This window comes from Dermacentor variabilis, chromosome 9 (genome assembly GCF_050947875.1).
Source record: "Dermacentor variabilis isolate Ectoservices chromosome 9, ASM5094787v1, whole genome shotgun sequence".
NCBI lineage: Eukaryota > Metazoa > Arthropoda > Arachnida > Ixodida > Ixodidae > Dermacentor > Dermacentor variabilis.
The window spans coordinates 119,508,595-119,532,238 of record NC_134576.1 but is presented as its reverse complement, the minus strand read 5'-3'; the positions used below and the strand labels follow the sequence as shown (position 1 = coordinate 119,532,238).

Below are 23,644 nucleotides of genomic sequence, written 5' to 3'. Positions count from 1 at the left end.
ATACTGCCGCCACAACTGTGGTTGCGGCGCACACGAGCTCTCCTTTTCAATCTTGCAACATGTTATCAGGCATGCGACGCAGCTGGCGAAGCGAGCGGAGGCGAGCGCAACGACGAGGAACGCAGTGTGACGTCATACCAAAAGGCGGCGGCGGTAAGGCGTGGCGGAACACTTGTGGCTCGCTGCTACTAGTGGCGCATGCCCAGTAGTGACTAGGGAGCGAGAGAGAAATATCCGCGGCGAGGCGTGCGTTGTGACGTCATGTGCCTCCTGGGAGCACCGCCACGGCGAAATCGCAAGTTCGCGGCCAGTAAAGCTTTCGCTTTAAGAACCGGCTGTACCAATGGAAAGCCCGCCAAGTGTATGACAACCATGTCATTAGCTACATCCGAGCCAGCTCTCTTTCCTACGCGTCATCCGGCCGTCGCTGCATTCTCGGTTTGTGAAAGCGTTATGTCGCGGCTCAGAGCGCGAATATCTCGTCGTAGCAATTAATAGGTAATGTCCAAATCCGCACCCCAGCGACGGTTGCCTCAAAGTAACATCAAATATCGAAGGCTATGCTTTCGTCGGCTGCATGAGCCGGTAAATATTGCGGAGCTGGAAACACAAGTCATGGTCGCCATTTTTCAGAGTGCGCGGACTGACCATGATGGGCACGTCCACGGCGTCCATCGTGGCCGCTCGCGCGCTTGTCGTGGGGGCCACCACCATGCAGGGCTTTGCACCATCCGCCGGAAGGTGCGTTTGAAGCAGCAGCAAGTCGATTGGAAAGGTCCTATACGCAAGGAAGAGGCATCGCCGAAGATTGTCAAGTGATCGCACTGCGGTTCGTTCTAGCTTTAGAAAAGTCGCAGTTTCGTCCGATAGGCGAATCATCAATTGCGATAGCAAATTAGCAGGCAGTTATACGAAGTAAGGATATCAGTTTTGTCGGCCGCATAAACTTGTAAACATTCGCATTACTAACTAAATTAACAAGCATATGGCGCGTCGCGCGCACAGCAAACATGACCACATCTGACTCGACGACCGCGCGTGCTCGTTGTCAAAACGCTGGATCGAGAAAGCGTGGCACCGGCAGCGGCAGCAAGCGAATTGACCTTCGTGCTGCCTCTCGCTTCAACGCGACCTAAGCGGCGAGAACAAAGCGCCCACGAAGCTATCAGCATTCGGCGCACTCTGTCCCCATCGCAGATACCTTTCAAGATAGGGCCCGCGCGGCCGCGTGGTATACACAGCCGCCAGCGGAGAATAACGACCCCCCCCACCCCCGACGGCTTGCGCGCGACGGAAGACGGCGCGTTTCTTCCCCGCTTTCCTTCCTTGCGCGAGCGAGATGGAGCCACCACCGTCGGCTCATCCTCGCACGCTTTCACTCGCACATACAGCATACGGCGCGTGACGACTATGTTATCGCCCTTGGACTTTGTACGACAGTGCATCCATTCAGTTTCAGGTAATTTCCCCGGCAGGTACCGAGTTGTACAAACGGCGTCAAATAGCGTCGGCACGTGTAGGGTAATGTTGGAAACGTAATGCGCGTGTTGTAGGTACGATTAGCAATAACAACGCCTCCAATAGGTTTAGAACAATATCTATACCACGTTTACAACAGGTTCCGAAGCTATTTGACGCTGCTGTTGTTACTGGGAAACTGTTGGGAAAGTTTTTGGAAAACTTAACAAAGGCGCAAAATAAGTTTAGCTGTGTTATCAAATTACCCTTCTACAATACCGGAAAAAGCAGCTCGTACCGTGACAGGAGGCTTGGTAAGTGTAACTGTTCACATTATACCTTAACTTGGAAAACTATAGACGGTTGAATGCTCAGTCATATGAATGCTTTGATTCCGTCAGGTGAACGATTTGATCGCCACCACCTTACAAAAAAAGGTATCTAGAAGTATACTTGAGTTTCTCGTTAATTTCCGTCGCATATTCATTGCACTTTCTGTTGAAACTGAGTTAAACGTCAGGCGCGACCCTTTCCCAAAGAGAGTACTCACATGGCGAAGCGAAGCAGCTTGCTCAGTGCCACGAGGTCCACGGTCGGGTTGGTGTACGAGGTGCGCACGTCCAACATCATGTACCGCCTCTCGACCTGCTCGCCTGTCAGCTCGTTCAGCAGAGCCTGCAGCTCACGTAGCCGCTGCAATCCGAAAGTACACGACGGAGTATTTGTCATCTATATACAGACGTCAACACTTCTGTCTAGAGCGCGCGCGCGCTGTGCTGCAGTGCAAATAAAGTAAACTATATATATATACGCCTGCTTGGAGGTTTGTAATGATGTCTCTCTTTCTCTCTCTCTCTCTCTCTCTCTCTCTCTCTGTGTGTGTGTGTGTGTGTGTGTGTGTGTGTGTGTGTGTGTGTGTGTGTGTGTGTGTGTGTGTGTGTGTGTGTGTGTGTGTGTGTGTGTGTGTGTGTGTGTGTGTGTGTGTGTGTGTGTGTGTGCGTGCGCGTGTGTGTGTGTGTGTGTGTGTGTGTGTGTGTGTGTGTGTGTGTGTGTGTGTGTGTGTGTGTGTGTGTGTGTGTGTGTGTGTGTGTGTGTGTGTGTGTGTGTGTGTAACAGCTAACGTCGCAAGAACGACTGAAGCCACAAGCACGGAGATTAGACGAATTCGCGTACTACCCGTTATTCCCATGGTATAGCGGAACGACCGCTGCGCCACGGTTCCCTGCAGCATTTATGCAAGAAACTCTATAAGTGCAAAAAACAATTTCGGCAGGACCCATCTCACGACGAATGTCAGCGTTACTGCGATTAGCACTGAAACAATGTAGCGACACATATCGCATCATCAGCGCCGAATCGCGTGTGTGCAGAAAACCATTCAATACAACAGGAGAAAGAAATATGTGTGTAAGGGCTACATAAAGGTTACACAATTGGCTCTGACAAACGATAAACAGTCTTATCACATGTTTACAAAATGCATTCGAAGTTGCTTGCATGAGGAAATATATATATATATATATATATATATATATATATATATATATATATATATATATATATATATATATATGCCTTGATATTAATTTAAAATGTATGGTAGATTACGTTGTAATTCGTGTAGGCTATATTTATTATGAAACCACGGAACGTGCTACGTATCACTATTTCTAGTATTTCCAGAAATGAATTTCGGTGTCAAAGATGCAGCAGACACTAGGAAATGTTTGAAGACAGTATTTGAGAGGTAAAAAGAACTTGGAAGTCGAGAAGTGTAGGACCATTCTATTTTAATCATTTTATACTTTAAAGAAAGCTGGCTACGTTGTATCCAGAAAACCCATGTTGTCAATGTGCTGAATCATGTTCTTTTGCAAAGAAATGATTTTCATAATATTCGTCTTTCCTGTAGTCGCCCACACTAAGGTACAGTAATTTAAATGGGAAGAAAATGAGGCATAATAACTGTTAGGTTTTGCCTTGGGAGGAAAAAGACACCGACATTGAGACAAAACAGCTGTGATAGCAGACAGTTTTTTGCAGATATTTTCAATATGTCTATCCCAAGTAAGGTGCGAAGAAAAATGTTGACGCCTAATATTTTGCGTTCATCAACAATTTTTAGTTACTTACCAGCACACACTAAAGTTTGATTACTAATAAGAGCTATATTTTTTGCGTGGAATAGCATTACTTTAGTTCTCGTAGGGTTTATTTTTAGGCAGCCAGCGATTGACCATTCAGATAGTGAGTAGATCGTTACATCTTTATTATTTTTTATGAATTCGGACCAGAAATAAGAAGAGTAGCGTCATCGGCGCATATGATAAATTTTACAGATGTATTAATATTAGCAATGTCGTTAATGTAGAGGTTAAAAAGCATATATGACTTAATACGCTCCATCGTGGCACGCCATCTGGTAAATTGAAGCAAACATGACTTATCACGTTTTATGCATACTGATTGCTTCCGTTCAGCAAGGTAATACTCAAATAATGTTAATGAAGTACCTCTAACGCCATTCTGTGATAATTTCCACAGCAAAATTTTATGATTTATACAATCGGACGCGTGGCTGAAATCAATAAATAATGCCAAAGTGAAGAGATTTTTTTCTATATTACTTAGTACATGTTCCTTGAACGTGAGCAAAGCAGTTTCCATTGACCTGCCTTTATGAAAGCCGATCTGAGCACTATATGGAATGTTTTGTCTGTCTAAAAAAGTTCACACAAGAAAAAAATAATCGTTTCTAATCCTTAGGAAAATACTGGAATGATTGAGATGGGTCGGTAATTTGGCATATCGTTTCTGTTGCCTGCTTTAAAAAGTAAAGTTACCCAACTCGTTTTCGTTTTTTCTGGGAACATCCCAGACTGTAAAGCTTGATTAAAGATATGCGTCAAAGCTGGAGTGTTGTATATAATCAATGTCGAGAGCTTTACTATTTTTAAGGTTCATAAAAGTCCTAAATACCTTAGATTCACTAGTGGGATTTAAAAATAAATTGCTGTGGCACGGTTATACTTGCGAAGTACTTACTGAAGCGGCTTGCAAGCGCTAAATCTGAGATTTCATTTTTGTTGTAAATAATCCTCTCCGGCGAGGTAGAATGCGTTTCGTAACCAAGAACATTATTGATAATGCCCCGCAAGCTATCAGGATCTTTATTCGTGCCGTCTGCAAACAGACGCTGCTGACAAGCATTCTCAGTGCGTTCAAGTTCTGTATTTAATTTGTTTCTGTACTTCTTAAACAGTGTCAGCGCATCAGGCAAGCGTGCAATAAGAAATCTGTGGTACAGTTTATCTTTGTGCTTTATCATTTTAAAAAGTTCCTGCGCAATCCAGGGCTTTTTTTTTCTTTTCGGTTTGCCTATTTTTTTCTGAAAGGAATATGTGTGCTGTAAACTTGTAGGAACGCAGTAACTTGGAATACACAACATTTACATCACTCATTTCGTACAGGAAAGACAGTCATTTCAAAACTAAACGATAAGCTCTTCAAGCACGCAAGCCCTGGGTTTTTCTACGATGCCGATCCGCTGTACACCGAGCGGCAGGCTTAAATTAGTTATCGCGCTCGACCGGTTATCGCTCTAACTACCCCTGTCTAAGACACGCTATTATGTGGACCCCTGGGATTCCGGCCGCTAATTCTGACGTTGCCTGAGGTCGGTTGTTTCGGATTGCAACCGAAAACCGCCCAAAAATATTTCACTTTCACTCCAAAACAAAATAACATTTCGGTTACATCTTCGTTCCGGTCAAAAGTCGTTTTTTTTTTCCTTTTCCGTTTTTTTCTTTTATTTCCGTTCCGACACACCGGCCACTATACGGCAAAGCGGGAGGGCTACCTCAATCAAGGGCAGGCACAGCTTGAGCTCGTCCATGGAGGTCGACGTGTTCAAGACGAGGTTGGCCACTCCGTGGTTCTTGATCCTGTTGCCCCACAACGTCACGAACGTGACCATCCCGTCGTCGCCCTTCAGTTGCCAGTAACTAACGTTGCTCTGGCTGCGACAAGAGAGAGGATTCCGATTCATGCCTGTAGCATACAAGCAACGCTGCGGAAGGTGCTCAGATGTAACCCGCCATGGTTGCTCAGTGGCTATGGTGTTGGGCTGCTGAGCACGACGTCTCCGGTCGAATCCCGGCCACGGCGGACGCATTTCGATGGGAGCGAAATGCGAAAACACCCGTGTGCTTAGATTTAGGTGCAAGTTAAGGAACCCCAGGTGGTAGAAATTTTCGGAGTCCTCCACTACGGCGCGCCTCATAATCAGAAAGTGGTTTCGCACGTAAAACCCCATAATTTAATTTTTTACTCAGATGTAGTGCCATCATGAAAGACTCGCATCGCAGTTGTTTACTCGAGAGAGAGCACTTCGGTGGATGCTTTTGAGTGCTCGTGTTCGCCCAATGGAATGCGCCAGTATCTACGACTATTTTGTTCAGTGGAACATCTACTTGACATATTACAACGAAAACTTGTGAGCGTAAGGTTACGTCAAATCCCGCATCATTTGCGCACCTTTTGTGCGTCCAGTATGCGAAGTACTTGCCGTTGTGGCAAACGCAAGGGTTGCGCTGTGGCCGCAGAAACCTGCCACTTTGTTCGTTCTATGGCAGATATGTACGTACAGGCGCTCTCAGAATAATTCGGAACGCAACACACGCGGCCGCTCGCCGACGGAGCGCGCCCGTGGAAAAAGTAGTACCACGGTCTGCGCGTGCGCGGTCTCCCTAGCGAGCAAGGTTGGCTCCCTAGTGCATCTGTTTGGGTTGCGTTGCTCCAAAACGGTAGCCCTAGGTGCCCCTTAACGTTTTGTCAAGGGGGCTGGGCCGATGGTGTCCGTGACAAGCTGTGTCTGCGCATGCGCTCGCGTTGGAGCATAAGCGCTCGTGTCTGCATGGTCGGGTGCTTGGGCGCCTTTGTTTTTCATTTTTCATGTGGGCCGTATTTATCATTTGCTCAAAATATTTATGGTAGGTGACCGTGACTAGCCCTGGCAAAGGGCGGCGTTTGCGTCTGATGCAACCGTGATGATATCGGCGGCTCGATTGATAAAGAGATACGAACATACTTAAACAATGACAGTTACGCGAATTCCGCCCTATTACAATCGAGGCAACATGCCGAAAAAAGTGCCGATGAATGTGCGGAGAAATATAATTAAGCTCAGTTCACAAGATATACCTCAACGTGAGATATGCCGCCTCACAGGAAAGTCTATAAGTGCGGTCAACCGAATAATCCAAGCATACAGGGATGAAGATGGCCGACTCAAAGATGCAGCACGATCGGGACGACACCGATGCATGTTGCAAGAGTACGACCTTCTGATTGTTGCTGCAGCCGTTGCCGATCCTTTTTAGAGCGCCCGCCAGATCAAGACAGCCCTCAACCTGCAAGTCAGTGAGGAAACAATTAGAAGGCGCATGCGAGGGCTGGTCTTCGTGGATTTGTCGCGGCACAAAAGCCACACATTACGGAGTGCCAAAATCGCCGGCGCCTTAAGTTTGGCAGGGCATATGAGCGCTGGACGACTGTGAAGAATGGAAGGAAGTCATATTCTCAGATGAATCGACATTTTCATCTAGATGGGATTAAGAGCGCCGGGTATGGAGACCATACAACTGCAGGTATTTTCCTTTTCATTCTGATCTTTTAAGCACAAATTCTTCGGACGTGCAAGAGGTCTTTCATCTGAAAAGACCATTATCCATTGCCTCCTTTTCGTGTAGATATGAGCCTGAGTATGTTTCAGAGATCTACAACAGCGGCCACTCTGCCCTCAACGTTTGGGGAGCAATTAGCAAAGAGGGCCTCGGTCCGATAATCCGGCTGTCCCCATTGTTCACAGCTGAAGTTTACAGCGAAATTCAGGACTTCCACCTATTGCCATACGCTCTTGACGGGCCATTTAAAGATGGCTGCTACTTGTTCCAACAAGACCTGAGCCGGTGCACATGGCCAGAGCCGTGGAAAAACTTCCTAAAAATGTGGTGTTCGCGTTCTTTACTTGCCTCCAAAAGGTGCAGACTTCAATGTTATGAACGTGTGGGGTACGATGAAGGAAAGTTTATCCAAGCTGAATGTTGGAGGGGCAAGTGCCGACGAGCTCTGGCTCGCCATAACGCGCGAGTGGAAGGGCTTTGGTGAGAGGAGGGACTTCGTAGATGCGCTCTGCGAGTCAATTCCACGCTGCCTACAAGCTGCGCTTCGCGTGGACATCGCGAGATGTTGATAGCAGAACATGCCAACCGCTTTAGACGAAACAAAGTTACGTTTCGATTCTTTTTGTTTTCTGTGGAAAAAATGAACCCAGTGTTCTTCCTGTTATTTATATTTACTATGTTCGCCTTACTATATTTTTTTCATTCAGCTCACACAGCCTACCCTTGATTATCATTGTATATCCCCTCTGAGCAAAAGAAGATGAGTATGAAAATGAATATCTACACCAACAAACGCCGACACGCGACGAATACGTAAGAATACTCGCTTCCAATGATCCAGTTTCCGTGATTGATTGGCGCACAATATATGCGAACCACGTAATGTGGTGCGCCAATAATGACTGGAGTCGTGAGGAGTTCATTAAAGTGCCCTTCGAATGGATGGATGGATGGATAAAACTTTACTGGATCTATTTAAATGTGGTTGGGCCCCTAGACGTCCGGGAGCCCCCTGGCGGACATCTTTAGGCAAGCACGGTCCACCAGCCAGAGCTGGTCATGCGAGCAAGTGGCCCGAAGAGCGGCCTCCCACGAGGAAAAGGAATGAGGTGGCCTCCTGTGCATGAAACTGGCCTTGAGGAACGTGCCGCGTTATTTCATTTTGTAAACTCTTTTATTGCCACTATCGCAGACACACCCTTTAAGAGGGGTCATGTATAAGTGGAAATTGTCCTCGTTTTACGAAGCCATTAGTACCACGGAGTGGGAGATAATTTAATAAGAACTAATACTTCGCAGGACAGGCTAACACGGTTGAAAAAATAGGGAAGCGAGGTGGTTGTAGCCAAGCCGCCTCACTAGCACGTAATCACGCAAAGCATTGCTATTATCTCCCACACGGGATGCAGACCATGGCGAGAATACGCTGCACGGCGTCCACAAGCCTTTATTTATAGATTATGGTGCATGCTGCGCTACAGACATTTATTCGCCCAGCCCCCCTGCACAATGCTAAAGGGCACCTAGCGCTACCATTTTGGAGCAAGACAAGGCCAATCTAGAAACACCAGGGAGCGAAACTTGCTCGCTAGGAAGGCTGCGCATGCGCAGACCTTGCCTGTATTTATCCGCCGGCGCGCTCCGCCGACGAGCAGCTGCGTGTCCGGCGTTCCGAATTATTCTGGGGGCACCTGTACATATCTACGACGCCTTCCACGCAACAGTCGAGTCATATATTTGCGACATAAAACTGGGAGGCTCAATGTTGCGCCGCATTGCGTGACGCAAACCTATGTGCTTTTTTTGTGTATTTGACGCACTACTTCTTGTCGTGTATGCGCGCAACAGGCGCGCAGCAATACCGACTGCACGATCGTAAGATATTTATATATATTACTGTGCAATTGTGTTGTTTAACCATGCAATGCACAAGGCAGCATCCTAATACATTAATTGCCCTTGTCGCAGTGGAGCGTTGAGGGCCTTGGAATCATTGTCATCATCCTGACATTGTCGGAAGTCATATTTATGCCCACTGCGCGCAGAGCGAAGGTCTCTTCCTGCGATCTCTCTCTCTCCCTCTCTCTCCACCCCTCGTCTTGTGCCAGCTGACCCCGTTTGGCAATAAGGTTGCGTAAATTTGGCCCATTTGTAAACAGTCTACCATAATTCGCGCCTCAAGGGCATGCATACAAGCAAAGTGTTTATTTTTTTTTTTTTTTCGGATCCATGCGGAGCCGAATCCATGCCTTCCGCATTACACGCGCAGTGCTATACGGCGACGGCTGTCTATGCACGCGTATACGAGACCCGGGCACGACAGCCAGCACCGCTCGTGACCGCGGCGACAGATGCGTAGACCAGTCAGATGGTCTGTACCTGTAATCGACGAGCAAGCCGTGTCGCGTGACGGCGGCGGCGCTGGCGACGCTGCTGAACTTGTCGTAGCACGGCGCCTTCCTGACCTGCGCCACCGACAGGTCGGCGGGCAGCTGCAGGTATAAGTGGTCACACAGGTCGTCCTTCGGGTAGTGCTGCACGTAGGGATCCAGTAGGGGTGAGCAGCGATGCACACACACCAGAGGGTGGCGCAGGAGAGACTCCTTGTCCATGTTGAGTTCCAAGCCTGCGTCTGGCGATGAAGGCGAGGGTGAATATCTGTCTGTCTGTCTGTCTGTCTGTCTGTCTGTCTGTCTGTCTGTCTGTCTGTCTGTCTGTCTGTCTGTGCAACACACACGCATGAAGCGGCGATCTTTGGCGATAAATTTCTCCCGCCCTGCACTAAGATAGCGTGCTTTCGCAGCAGATACACCGCCATCTTCTAAAGAACCACAAGTTTTATTTGCGACGTACACAACGTCGGCGTCGTCCGCCATAAGGTATTGCCTGCTGTAGCCCCCGAGGCTTAATGTCGCGTGAGAGGAAAGGGTACCGCCACGACGCCACGTCACCCTCGCTCTCGCAAGCCGGCGCGCGGTGCCCGAGCCAGCACCACACGCTGCTGCCGCTGCCCTTGCCGACTCGGGCAGGACGTACTGCTATGGAGTCCGAAGCATCTACGTCGTCGGTGGCCGCAACCTCGGCAGTAACGAAACGTGGCCGTCCACGCCAGTACACCGCATACGAAGTAAGGGAGCGGAAGAAGGGAGCTAAACGAGCAAAGAGGCTGGCAGGTAAATTCATCATTGTCGTCGTCAACTTTCAATACACGTTGGCCAGAACAAGAAGCAGTGCAACGCGATAGGAGAGGGCGAAAGCGTCAGGGGGGGAAGCGGATCGCCAAGCAAGGCGTCTCGAGCGGCAGGAGGACGAACCCCTTCGACAACGCGACGCCGAAGCAAAGCGTCGCGCTACATAGCACGAAGCATTATAATGCGTTCGCACTCGCAACTCGCAAGAAGCGCTTAGGTGTCCTCGGATTTTCACATAAAGCTTGAGAAACTCGTTTGCACATTCTCCCCTTACGTCGTCTGCTGCATTGTCGTAAACATAAAGGCGATCTTTCGTTTTGATCATGGTTCTAGTTGTGCTGCCTGCTGTTCCTAACCGTTCACACCACTTATATCTGTATTAGCAGCCGCGTTATCCAGGTAACTATAACGCACTTTTTTTAAATTTTTTTATCGTGAATCGGGACACGTACGATCTATAGGACTGAAACATTTGTTCAATATTGTTACACAGGCAGACTGGAGGCTCCTAACACTGACAGGATATCGCCCCTCCCCCCAGCTCCTATTAACTGTTTCAGTGCCGCTTTTTTCTTTTTTTTTTTTTTTTTTGAGGGGGGGGGGGGGTGACACACCCCCAAGATCGGTTTCTTTTTTCTCAAGTCCATTTTCGGTTATGCAGAAAGGAAAAAATAAATGAGACGGAAAATGACAACTGCTCTCTTTAAGGGACCCTGAAACGATTTTGACGATTTTGTACAAACGTACTGAGTCGTTAGGGCAGGTCCTTCTGATCACTAATTGACGCATCGAAATGCACCGCCTAAAACGTGCAACTTATTTTGGTCATTTTGGTTACAGCGTTGGCAAAATCACAAGTGGAGAGGGGTCAGTAGAGAGGATTACGTTATTTAGTACTCTACCAAATTCCAATCAACTTTATTGACAGTACATTTGCATTCGCCTTTTGCGTCTAATACAAAAGCACTTGACACAACATCGAAAGAACTACACATGCGCTTAAAATTCATCATCATCATCCTGTCTACGCCCACTGCAGGGCAAAGGCCTCTCCCATACTTCTCCAACTACCCCGGTCATGTGCTAAATGTGGCCATGTTGTCCCTGCAAACTTCTTAATCTCATCCGTCCACCTAACTTTCTACCGCTCCCTGCTGCGCTTCCATTCTCTTGGAATCCAGTCAGTAAAACTTAATGACCACCGGTTATCTTCCCTCCTCACTACATGTCCTGCTCACGCCCCCCCCCCCATTTCTTTTTCTTGATTTCAACTAAGATGTAATTAACTCGCGTTTGTTCCCTCACCCAACCTGCTCTCTCCTCATCTTAAAATAATCCCGCTCTATATCAGGCGTCTCTAGACGCCCATGTGTTTGTTATACGACATGCTAATCTCAATCAGTGATATCGAACAAACGGCGTAGACTAGTGCAGTGCGCGTATCGCAGATGAAGTTCAAATCAGTGGCGATCGACTTACTTCCGCTGTCGTGGGCAGGTCCTTTTCTTTTCGCTGTAAAGGAAGTTGACCTGGCTTAAGGATAACGCTTACAACCAACCACGAGAAGAAAAGCAGAATACGTTCTCATACACTCCTAAAACCGCTTGTGGATTATAATGCAGCTACAGATTGACTTCAATTCCTTGCACATTGAAAACAGGAGTGATTTCGCACAATATTCACCGCGCATTTGAAATAAAATGCATACGGAACCATATCTCAATGATTTAATCACATTCGAAATGCCAAACTACGAAACGTTACACTTTTATCTGTCTAAAAACAAACTGGCCTTTACGACACGAAACAGACGAAGCTTTCCTTATGCACAGAGAGACTCTACGTTCAGCATCAAACCTTGGTATTAACAAAATGTTTTTTTTTTTTTACGTACGTAACATACCGATCTCTTCTGAAAGCCGACAAGAAATAAAAATATGTCCGTGAGCCGTTTTCGGCTCTGAACAGGACATGTGTCATGTTCCTCTTCAGCAAAGTCACCTCCTCGACCGCTGTTCGCATACGCTGGCCTGCGCCTGTAATCGGTGACGTCACTCTCTCAGTCTTTGCGACAAGCTCCGCCGTGTCCAAACTCTGCCGCGTAGTGCCGGAGAACCTATTCGCAGACGTCGTCAAATTCCGCCACGTTGCCAAATTGCTGCCACGGCGACATTTCGAGCCAATCGGAGAGGCCCGTAGCAGCCCTCCGGGCCAATCACAGCTGACACAGGCGGTGAATTCTCCCGGTTTCAGCGGTGTGGTGTGCGGCCGGAATCGCAAACAGTTAATTCGGAGCAAGTGAAACTATATCCGTGGGCAACTCTGTGTGAGGGCTGTTTCACATGCTGCTCTACTGGAGCGGCAAAAAATGCTGGCTCATCCCGTAATCGAGCTTAGATGTAAGCATGAAATGGCTACCGGCAAAGCACATTGGCTGGAGTAATTACGACGATTACTCACAACCGTCTCACAAGCGTTCGGGGCACGCAAGGAACTGCCGGCCTGGTCACGCAGCGTGGCGCCATCTCTCGGAGGGGCGAAAAACCCGCGCTGCGGAACTCACGGACCGCTGGCATTCAAAAGAGCACAGGCAACCCTGTCTCAACGCCAAGAGACGGCAATCAAGTGTTCGGTGCACTGTATCTGCCGTTTGAGCGTCCCTATTGGAAATGACAAATAAAACTTCAGTGTTCCATGAGTAACAGCTTGAGAGATATTGTAAGCAAACATTAGGAAGAACTCGGAAGCAACGTTTTTTTTTGTAATTTGTTTGAGCAGTAACTAGAGTATGTAATGCGGTCGTGTGCAAAGGATTAGGGTCGAGAGACCGCATTTTCTTCAGTGTTGACTGGTTGCCCGGATGGTCTCGTATTGTTCTCACAACGATGCCCGGTTGTTCTCGTCCGAGTGCCCGGACAACGACTTTGGCTTTTGGCTCAAGGTCACTTGGAGGTCGCCGACAACGGGAGCTAAAAGCATTTCATGCTTACAATCGGTGCCTTCGCACGCGTCGCAATGCAATTTTTAGAAAAGTAACAATAAGGACAAAGGTGGAGCATATGTGTTACTGCGCCAACTAATCCGGCAAAGACTACAGCTTTCTTCCGTTCACGTTCCTCGGAACAGACACTGAACAACTGAACCAGCGTAGCTTCGTGCAAATCGCGACGTTTCGCATTTGCCAAAACGCGGTAGAGCAACGCGGAAATACGAGGTTCAACTTCAATCCCGATTGCCGTATTCCGTCTTGTTTTATGCAAGTGCTGTAATAGGGTGTTTAGATGCTTTCTGTCGCCCATTTCAAACAAACGCGTGTACCAGACTGCGCGACTATTTTCAGAAGCGCTGTGACGCATGCGGTTTCCTTCCGTATAGTCTTCCCTTCCCCGGTTTGCTAACGCCTTGCTATATAGCATAGCAGTACGGGCGCACCTTGGTTCTCGAGGTAGATATAGACGATGGTGAGGACGTTCAGCACCAGCATGGTGATGAACAAGAGGAACAGGTACACCGCGTACCCTTCCAGGAGCCTGCACACATGTACGTTCGTGGTCATTAGAAAGTTCCAAATACAGCGCAAAAAATATGCATACACATCACATAAGACACGACAGACGCGGACCTGTGCTACTGCCAACAGTTTATTCTAATCGACACACCCTCTGGTTTTATAATAATGAGCCGCGCACAAGTGTCACGCTCCTTTCCCCAGGCGAAGGTGATAAAAAACATAACTATTACAATGTGAACAATACTGCTGCCTGCTTTAGATAGCAGAATTCAAGAAGTCCAGTTCGGCACTGTGAAAAAGAATAGATGCTTCGCTTACACAGGTGGATGAATTTTTGTGGATATGGAATGCTTCCAAAGCCACTCGAGCCGTGTCGTTCGCAGATTTGCCTAAGATAGTAGTCTCAGAAAGAAAACAAAAAGGGGCCAACTATCCCAACAGAGGCCCTTCTGAATTATTAAATATAGTATAATATTAGAATTATTAAATATAGTAAGACGTAGACAGCCGCAGCAGCGCTGGTAGCGACATTTGTGTGACTATTTGATTAACAATGACGCGTTTGACAAAAAAAAACTTTTTTTTTGGTGGGAGTCACAGAAACGTTGAAAGAGTGCTGAATGGCTGTCAGTTACAGTTATTAGGCTTCTTGGTTTTCGTACTGTAACCTGAGACAGCTAGTGCGCCCGTGTATAATTAAGGAACAAGCTACTGGATCACTTGACAGTAGCTTCTTTCCACTATTAATATACTTCACAACTTAACCGGGCTGTACTGCGGCGAAGACGACTTTAAACAAGCCGTCCATTGCCCGCAACGCATATTAAACCTTTCCTCAAGCACACTAAACTCTCCATATGCTTCACCCCTTAACCGGGCTGCATTGCGGCAAAGCTGACTTCAAAAAAAAAAAAAGCAGGCCATTATGCAACGTATATTAAGCTTTTCCTGAACGCATATCCCGATCGGAAGCGAAACAAGTTAGGCCTACACTGGCAACTCACAAATGGCTCAGATTTAAATCTGACTTCCGCTAGCTACCTAGCGCATAATGAAAATTGCGATGCGGCTGTGCTGGATATGACACCTTTAATTTTCTTTTTTTCGCGTCGGGGTCGGGGCAGATTAATGGCTGTGCCCATGAAGATTGGTCGGGAGTCTCCCGACCAATCTTCATGGCCAATCACGCCAACAACTGATCCGACAAGTTTTCAACGTTCAATACAGTAATTGCTAGAGGAAACTCTGGCGCTGGAGTTTACGCCCGAGCTGCAGCAAGTATGGCGGTTTGACCAGCGTGCGAATCATGGAAGAAGGGATGAACTAGGATGCGGCCGAAGCCAAACGAATCGGCCCAACACGTGATCATTACGTCAGAGCGCGACGGAGAAGCGTGACACCGAGGGACCCTAGCGCGGTAGGTTTTAGTGCTCCATCTCTGCAGGCAGCGCCCCCTAGGCAGGGCAGCCGAACAAGTGCTGCATCCGTCGATTAAAAGCTGCCGGTAACACCAAACATTCTCGGCCAATACACGGAGTCTTCAGAGGTCACGTGTTGGGCCGATTTTTTCGAGGACGGGAAAAAGTGAAGGGAATGGCTCCACGGATGGGTCGTTGATGTAACGCTCTCTCCTAGTTTATTTTCTTCCTGCTTGATGACAATGACGGGCAGCGCACGCATTTGCCTAGACTTCGTCCTTTTGGCTTCAAACAACGGTTCTGCGACTCTGCGCTCCGACCATTTCCCACAAAATACTGTGTTATACGTGTAACAATTCGCAGTGATTACGCATACGGGCAGAAACTAATTGCCTTTCTCTGTTAAGAATTTAAAAAAGATGGAGCGCTTGGAAATTTAGAAGAGTAAAGCACGTGTAAATGACGCAACGAGGACGTCTGAAGCTACAAGAACGAAGGCTAGACAAATCCCACGATTCCCGCGATGTAGCGGTACACTAGTTCACAGTATATTTGTGGAATGGCCGCAACGCCAGAGTATACCCCTCCAGTAATTTTACGAAACTGTGTGCCAACGACCGGCACGGCAGCCGCGTTCACGGCGGGTCGGCCGACTGGACGGGAGGTTCTGATGCACCTCTGTCACTTTCTTGGCTGCACTTAGCTGGCATACAACTGCGCGCATTGATGATATACTTGCACTTTGTTCACTGTCTCTCTTATGGAAAAGCTAAGCGAGCAATTTTTTTTACGCAAATACTTGGCGACTGCGCTTGAAAATGTTTCGGCGGTGCTTACGTGGTCTGGTTCACTGCAATGAAGAAAAGTTAAAAAGAAAGTATTATCAAACATCAGGCTTCTTCGACAACGATATATAAATTCTAAGAAACACAACAACGTAACGTGAACACAGATCTCGGTCGGCGGCTGTCGCTAAAGAAAAAGCAGGAACAATAATATTGCTGCCAATTGCAGTTGTTTCGGAGAAGGCTAAGCAATTCTAAATCACCATGTGGCTGATAGATTATTATTATTTTTTCTTTATTGCAGTTCCTCGTTCCGGTCTTGAAATCCGAAATAGCGCGATAATCACTTACGAACTATTTGTCCACATGTCCTCGATTTACTCAGGAACCTCATAATTATTTACCTTAAGAGGAAGCTTTAGCTCGGGCCCAACTCCGACGCGGCCTATTCAAATGCATGTAACACGCAAAAGCGTTTTTACGAGATAACCCCCGGACCGATTTTAATGAACTTTGTTGCATTTGAAAGAGAACGTTAAATTCTAGTGTCTTTTGGAAGCGGAATTTCGATAGCTAAGGCGTAGCGCATCTCTGCGCGAGGTTGCTGGTTCGACTTACAGCCGGCAACGTGCGAACCTCCCCCCCCCCCCCCCCTCTCTACTCGATGGGTGAGCAATGCGAAACGGTGCCCACATTGTACTGGCCTGACGTTAATTAGGACTAAATAGGACACACGCGCTACTACTACGCGCATGAGTCCTATCGGAACTAATTTAGACGGTGGCTGATGTATTCTAATTGACAAAGCAGTTACTCGGCGTCTATACAGCGCGCAATTTCCGATGTCCATCCGCACGAAAAACATGCGGTTGGAAAAAAAAAAGATGTAACACCTTATTTGCCTCAGCAGCAGCTTTCTAATGTTGAATTCCAACGGCAGATCGCGAGCGCTTGGCCGGACCACGAACGGAACGCGTCGTTCAGACTGAGATCGCTCTCGTCAAATCTGCGAACGGAATGCGTGCGCTGCCGCGGGGGCACTTAGTACAGGTAGGGTGGCTAGAATGGTACAGGGAACTCAAGCTAGATGGCGCTAGACTAGAGGTGGATTGGGTAGGCCTCATCACCATCGCCACCATCGTCTGGATCATCCCGGCATTCTGTGCGTTTTTCTTCCGAGTAGGAAGAATTGTCACTGGTCCTGGGAACTTAGTGTCACAGCCGGAGCTGTCACTATCCAGGAGCAGGAACACAAACGCACGGCGCGACGTAGCGTCCATGTTTTCCGTGGCTGCCCGCGACCGGAAACAGACAACAGTGACAGGAAGCAGAGGCGGCTGAAGGAAACACGTCACGCGAACTTCCGTTCAAATCTGCCGATTTCGGCGGAGCAAATATTATTGCTCCGCAGAGCGATTCCGAATCAGTGGCTGCCCCCCAATCTGCCATTGGAACACACAACTCACGCTCTCATTCTGCACTGGAATAGGATTGCTCCATACAGAGCATAAAAACTTGATCTGGATCTGCCATTGGAATTCAACATAAGCATACCTCGCTTGAACACGCATCAGTTAAGCCTAATCACTCCTTCTCTCTTTTTCGCTGTCTCTTACGTGCGCTTAAACTGACTTATTTTTTTTCATTCACGTTGCGCGTGATTTCACGCAGTTCTGCATGTGTGTATACAGCCGACATTCTTCTGCGCGGTTAAATAAAAAGAAAACAAATTCGGTTGAAGATCAGAGCACGCATCCTGCTTTCCTTCCTCGTACCTTGGTTCATCTTCCTGTTCCTAAGATGCATTCGGAATTCACGCAACGACTGTATAGCGTTGCCCAAATGCTATGCGTTAACACTGTTGTGTTTAAAAATGCCCACTTTGTTCTGGCACTGGTCCACGCCACACCGAGTCCATGGCGGAGGGCATCCTGGACGGCAGCCGGGAGACAGTCAGGCGCATTGTCTCATCGTCCGCCGAAGATGCGTTCTCCGCTTTCGACTCGCCCGCGGTGACTGCAAAGGAACGTCTCATTTTAGACTTGTCATAATTTTTTTAAAGCGAAAGCTTTACTGGCCCCGAACTTGCTATTTCGCGTGGCGGTGCTCCGAGGAGAGACATGAACGCGCGCCTCGCCGCGGATATTTCTTTCTCTCTCTCGTTCCCTGGTCACTACTGCGCATGCGCCACTAGATAGCACCGAGCCACAGATGTACCGCAGCTGCGCAGCGCCGCGCCTTACTGCCGCCGCCGTTTGGTATGACGTCACACCGCGTTCCTTGTCGTTGTGCTCGCCTCCGCTCGCTTCGCCAGCTGCGTCGCATGCCTGATAAGATGTCGGAGGATTGAAAAGGAGAGCTCGCGTGTGCCGCAACCACAGTTGAGGCGGCAGTATGGACGGCGACAATTCTGATAAGTAGGAGAAGGCCTGGAATCGACATCGGAACGAGATGAAGAGGAAACGAATCGCCCAGGAAACAGACGAACAGCGCGCCGAACGACTGGCTAAACGCCGCAACATAGCTATAGACAACCAGACTAACCTGGGCTTGCAATCAAGATTAAACAAGGCTAACCATGCTATGCCTTAGTTTTCGCTACATATATCCTGGCATAGCCGAGCTGAGCCACTGCCATTTTTTTGCGTTAGATGAAGAATGGAGGCCTCTGATCCCTAGAAACGCAAAAAACGAAATGGAATTAGCGCTCGTGTACTTAGATTTCAGACGCTCGTTAAAGAAACCCAGGTCGTCAAAATTGATCTCAGAGCCTCCCACCCTGCATCATGCATCAATCATACCCTGATCTTGGAACGTAATACCCCAGAATATACATATTTTTAATTACATACATACACGATGTCGCGGGATCGAATCCCGGCCACGGCGGCCTCATTTCAATGGGGGCGAAACGGCAAAATACCCGTGTATACTTAGATTTAGGTGCACGTTAAGGAACCTCAGGTGGTCCAAATTTCCGGAGTACCCCCCCCCCCCCTACGACGTACCTCTTAATCAGATCATGGTTTTGGCACGTAAAACCCATACATCAATAATTTTTTAAACAGCGTTCTTTTACAGACAGTGCAGGACGCTATGTACAGGCTGCATGCGTTAGGCCTAAGAAGGTGTCAACAGCATTGGAATGAGCATTATTGGAATAGAGACATTGAGAGGCGTATGAAGAATGCAGTATGGAACAGAAGAATGCCCGGCAGCCGGCATTAAAAATTGAGTATACGGCAGGCTATCTAATGCGTGAAGCAGGTAACCGGCGGTTTTTTTAGAATAGAGAGTTTTAGCGTGTCCGGTATTCGGCTAAACGCAAGCGAACGGGACGTTTTACCGGATGAGCGGAGGCGCAAACGTCAATTGCCTGCACGGTGCAGCCAAATGGTGGCGGAGAGCTCAACCAGACAACTTGAAGGGGCAGCGCAATATGATGAATACAGAAGGCAGGAACACACATGACAGCGCTGAACTCACAACTAACATTATTCGAAGGCACACACAAACCTATGGTATGGTATAATATGGCATAGTACGGTATGTTATGTTATGTTATGGTATGGTATGGTATGGTATGGTATGAAGAACTTTATTGGGTCCTGAAGGTTAACCCTAGGTTGACGCGGGCCGCTCCCACGTTGGGACTGTCAGGCCGAGCCCTTCAGCCACATCGCGGGCCTTCTGGACTGCCCGTAATCGGACAGAGAGTGATTCACTGTGTAGCATATGCCGCCACCATTCTTGTTCCTTGTCACAGTCTGTGAAGACCGCGGGGCACTGCCAAAGCATGTGGTCAAGAGTAATGATGCCATTGCACTTATTACAATTGGTTTGAGTTTCCCTCTCCGGATAGATCCTGTTAATAAAATCTGGACTCGCACAAACTTATGTACACAACCCATAGCCACGTGCTCTCCCATCGGTGGCGCCATTATCAGTGCGCTGGCAAAAACGCAAAATCCTGTAATTTAATGCTGCACTACGTGGCGGCTTAAAAATTCAAATTCACTGTCACACAAATTTAACGATGACATGCTTACACAACGCGACCCTTTTTTCCTGATATAGTAGGCCTCAATAATCTCCCTTGTAGCCTGATTTCTATGCGCGGAAAGTGTTGTGGTGTTTTTGTAGACTGGAGTGCACCCATGCTCAGAGCAATGCCACGCGACATGTGAGTGGACATTACCCGTTAGCGAGCGCATATGCTCAGACACTCTAATGTTCAGGCAACGACCTGTTTGGCCGATATAGACGTGACCGCAGGAAAACGGAAGCTGGTAAACAACTCTCATTCTACAGTGCACAAGCGGGGACGTATGCTTATCAGTGCAGCCTTTCCCAGCATGAGTGGAGGCAGCCTGCGCCAACCTCCTACCAATCTTACTGCAAATTTTGCTCATCTTGTTAGGGGCAGAAAAAACAACCTCTACATCAAACCTGCCTGCTACATTCCTGAGGCTGTGTGATAGCTTGTGCACATCACAACCAGTTTTTTCTTCTTGTCGGCAGGCTCTGGAGCGTTCATTTTTGTGGGTGCTCCTAATTTTACACGCTTAACAAGCTTCTGTACGGTCACGCGGACAGCATCCTCTCGAAAACCTTCGAAAGTGGTAAAAAATGGCACTGACTTTTTCGGTTCTATCTTCCGCACTTTCGAAATCGTGTTTTCACCAGACTTATGAGAGTTTCTTAAAACAACTGGAGCGTTTGAGAGCGGCAGGTTTTCGAGAGAGCATCGATGGGAGAGCACGTGGCTATGGGTTGTGTGCATAGGTTTGTGTACGCGTTCGAATTAACTTAGTTGTGAGTTCTGCGCTGTCCTGGTGTGTTCCTGCCTTTCGTATTCGTCATATTGCGCTGCCGCTTCAAGATGTTCAACCAGTACCAACTCGCCCAAATGTCGATCCTTCAACCAGACAAACGTAGCTAATATTGCAATAACCAAGCTCGTTTTACTTCGCTGCTGGTGAAAATTTTCGGCAGCAAGAGGATAACGCCACTGCTGAAAATTTACACCAACAGTGAAGCAGAATACGCTTGGTTATTGCGACATTAGCTTTGTGTTTGTCCGATTGAGCTCTGTGCCACCAGGTGGCTGCTCCGTACAGGCCGTTCACATTTGCGCCTCCACTCATCCGGTAAAACGCCCAGTCCGCTTGCGTTTGCCCGAATACCGGACACGCTAAAGCTCTCTAATAACAGTGCTTCCTAAGGGAAAGCAAACGCCGTGCAACGTGGCAGAAGATAACCTGCAGTGATTAGATTGCGGAATCAGCTGGTGAGGGTTACGTACAACTGGAGATCTCAGAAATGACCTTTGTCCTGCAATAATACAGACGGATGATGATGCCGATGCTGCTGTGGTAGTGGTAGTAGTAGTAGTTGTAGTAATAAATAGCAGCAGTAATACTAGTTACTTGCAGTGAACATTAGCAGCTGCAGCAGTAAAATAGCAGACAGTAGCAATAGAGCAGTTCTTATTTCGGTGGTAGTGGAGATAACGCTGATGGTAGTAATGGTGGAGGTCTGATGTGCTGGTAACAATCGATGGCGATGGGATCGTGTCGGTAATTATATGGCTGTGGTGCGATGGTGGTCAGATCCCGCAACGTACCACTCATTCCAGACTGCAGGGCGGAAGGCGCGAGCGTCGACTGGGCAGAGGCCATCGTGGCGCCCGTGGTTTTCTCGTCCGGCTCTGTCATCGAGGTTAACGACGCGCGCCCTGCAGCAGATCGAATGACGACGTCTATGAGCCTATAATCGTACACTGTAAAATAATTTACGCCCTTAAAGGTGAATGAAAAAGGGTGTAAATCTGTCATAGGTATAAATAACTCTAAAGGGCGTAATGGTGCGAGTTATAGAAAGCTTTTTACAGAGAAGCTGTGTATGACCAGGATCCCGGGATTTCTTCGTCTCCGTCGGCAGAAAACTATATTCAAGCTTATGAGCGTAGCCATTACTTTATGTATTTTTTACAAGTTGACTAATCGCTGACACATTCTGTGTTTAGCTTGCAGTTTTTTTTTTGCTACTATATTTATCATAACTACACACACTTACAACGCTAGTCGCCTGGTTAGCTCAGATGGTAGAGCGGCTGCCCCGGAAAGGCGGTGGTCCCGGGTTCGAGTCCCGGACCAGGACGAATTTTTCTTCAACTCTGAGGCTTTTCATTCGAGGAACCCGTATGGGTTTCCTTTGTAGCAATTGCTACGAACGGGTGGATGTCTGATTTTCCCTTTATTAATAATTCTCTCCACCTTGCGGGTTTCCGCAGAACTACTACGTCAAACACTTGGCTTTGCTTCGTGTGTTGTCGACAAATTCGACTTCGCCCTGCCATCTGCTAGCCGCCTGGTTAGCTCAGGTGGTAGAGCGGCTGCCCCGGAAAGGCGGTGGTCCCGGGTTCGAGTCCCGGACCAGGACGAATTTTTCTTCAACTCTGAGGCTTTTCATTCGAGGAACCCGTATGGGTTTCCTTTGTAGCAATTGCTACGAACGGGTGGATGTCTGATTTTCCCTTTATTAATAATTCTCTCCACCTTGCGGGTTTCCGCAGAACTACTACGTCAAACAACTCTAGTGTTCACTATAAGATTGGATTTCTTTCTTTGCGGCTTCTCATATGCACACACGGACAGGAAGTCCCCATATAGCTTTAAGCTCCGGGACCTCCTCCTGCATATTCGGTAATGAACATTTCTTACAGTGTAAACCGAGTGACTCAACTAAATACACAAAATGAAAGTAAATCGGTCTTCCTACTTATAAAGCCTGACTGCTACGCGGGTGCAAAATATCTTGCTCTTTGTCGTGACGCCACGATTAACGTCGATGAAGCCAGGTCTACCCCTAGAGGCCAACTTTCGTACTTTCGTATTAAATTAATATATCTTATAAGCCTTCCCCAACCTTCATACTTGATAAATCTTGTTAACCGTTTACACGCGAGAAGAGTGTGGCAAAGTTTCTACAACTTTGAAATATGCTTGCCAGTAGCCCTTTAAGAGGAACCCTCTGAAAAAGTTTACACCTGTTGTGGCGTATCTTAATTCTCCCTAATCACTGATCATGAGCCTTGCTTGCTTTTCCTTTCTCGCAAAACTCTGCGCTCGCTACTTGCCTGTCGAGAATGCTACCGTCACGCTGATAACGTGCGTGGCGTTGGTGGGCTGGAAGTATGGGGCGCACAGCGTTAAAGAAAGGAGAGGCTTAAGGAAGATAGCTGAAGATTATTATAAGATATATTAAAGATTATTATAAGATTATTATAAGATACGCCACAAATGGGGTGCAAACTTTTCTTACAGTGTAAACCGATTTGCATTCATAAGGGTGCTTTCCGTTTATATCGCACACCTTTACACCCTTTACGGGTGTAAGGGTGTAAGTTATAGACCGATCTGCACCTTTAAGGACCATTACGGGCGCAAATCTGTTTACAGGGTAGAGTGAATTCATAGCTATAGAGAGTTCCTGTCTAATTGCGTGGAAATGGAAAAAAATCATTCGACTCAGCAACCACTGCGCCGAATTTCATGATGTTTGATTTATTTAAAGGAAACAAAAGTCGGCAACT

At 47.6% G+C, this 23,644-nt stretch overlaps 1 protein-coding gene and 2 non-coding genes across 3 annotated transcripts in view; 2 read left to right on the top strand and 1 right to left on the bottom strand.

Annotated features, from left to right (window-relative positions):
* The window catches only part of LOC142558526 (uncharacterized), a 29,488-nt gene extending 7,724 nt beyond the window's left edge, over window positions 1-21,764 (bottom strand). The window contains exons 1-8 of the mRNA XM_075670660.1: window positions 21,674-21,764; window positions 17,929-18,063; window positions 16,100-16,112; window positions 13,766-13,863; window positions 9,522-9,768; window positions 5,318-5,477; window positions 2,009-2,151; window positions 649-778 (exon numbers count right to left, since the gene is read on the bottom strand). Of these exons, the coding sequence (XP_075526775.1) occupies window positions 649-778; window positions 2,009-2,151; window positions 5,318-5,477; window positions 9,522-9,768; window positions 13,766-13,863; window positions 16,100-16,112; window positions 17,929-18,063; window positions 21,674-21,764 (1,017 nt within the window). The remainder of the gene's footprint in view (window positions 1-648; window positions 779-2,008; window positions 2,152-5,317; window positions 5,478-9,521; window positions 9,769-13,765; window positions 13,864-16,099; window positions 16,113-17,928; window positions 18,064-21,673) is intronic.
* Window positions 21,765-22,135: 371 nt separating this feature from the next.
* Window positions 22,136-22,210, top strand: TRNAS-GGA (transfer RNA serine (anticodon GGA)). Its single transcript has one exon. It is a non-coding gene; the product is annotated as a tRNA-Ser (tRNA).
* A 207-nt stretch (window positions 22,211-22,417) lies between these two features.
* TRNAS-GGA (transfer RNA serine (anticodon GGA)) lies at window positions 22,418-22,492 on the top strand. Its single transcript has one exon. It is a non-coding gene; the product is annotated as a tRNA-Ser (tRNA).
* The last annotated feature ends 1,152 nt before the right edge of the window (window positions 22,493-23,644 follow it).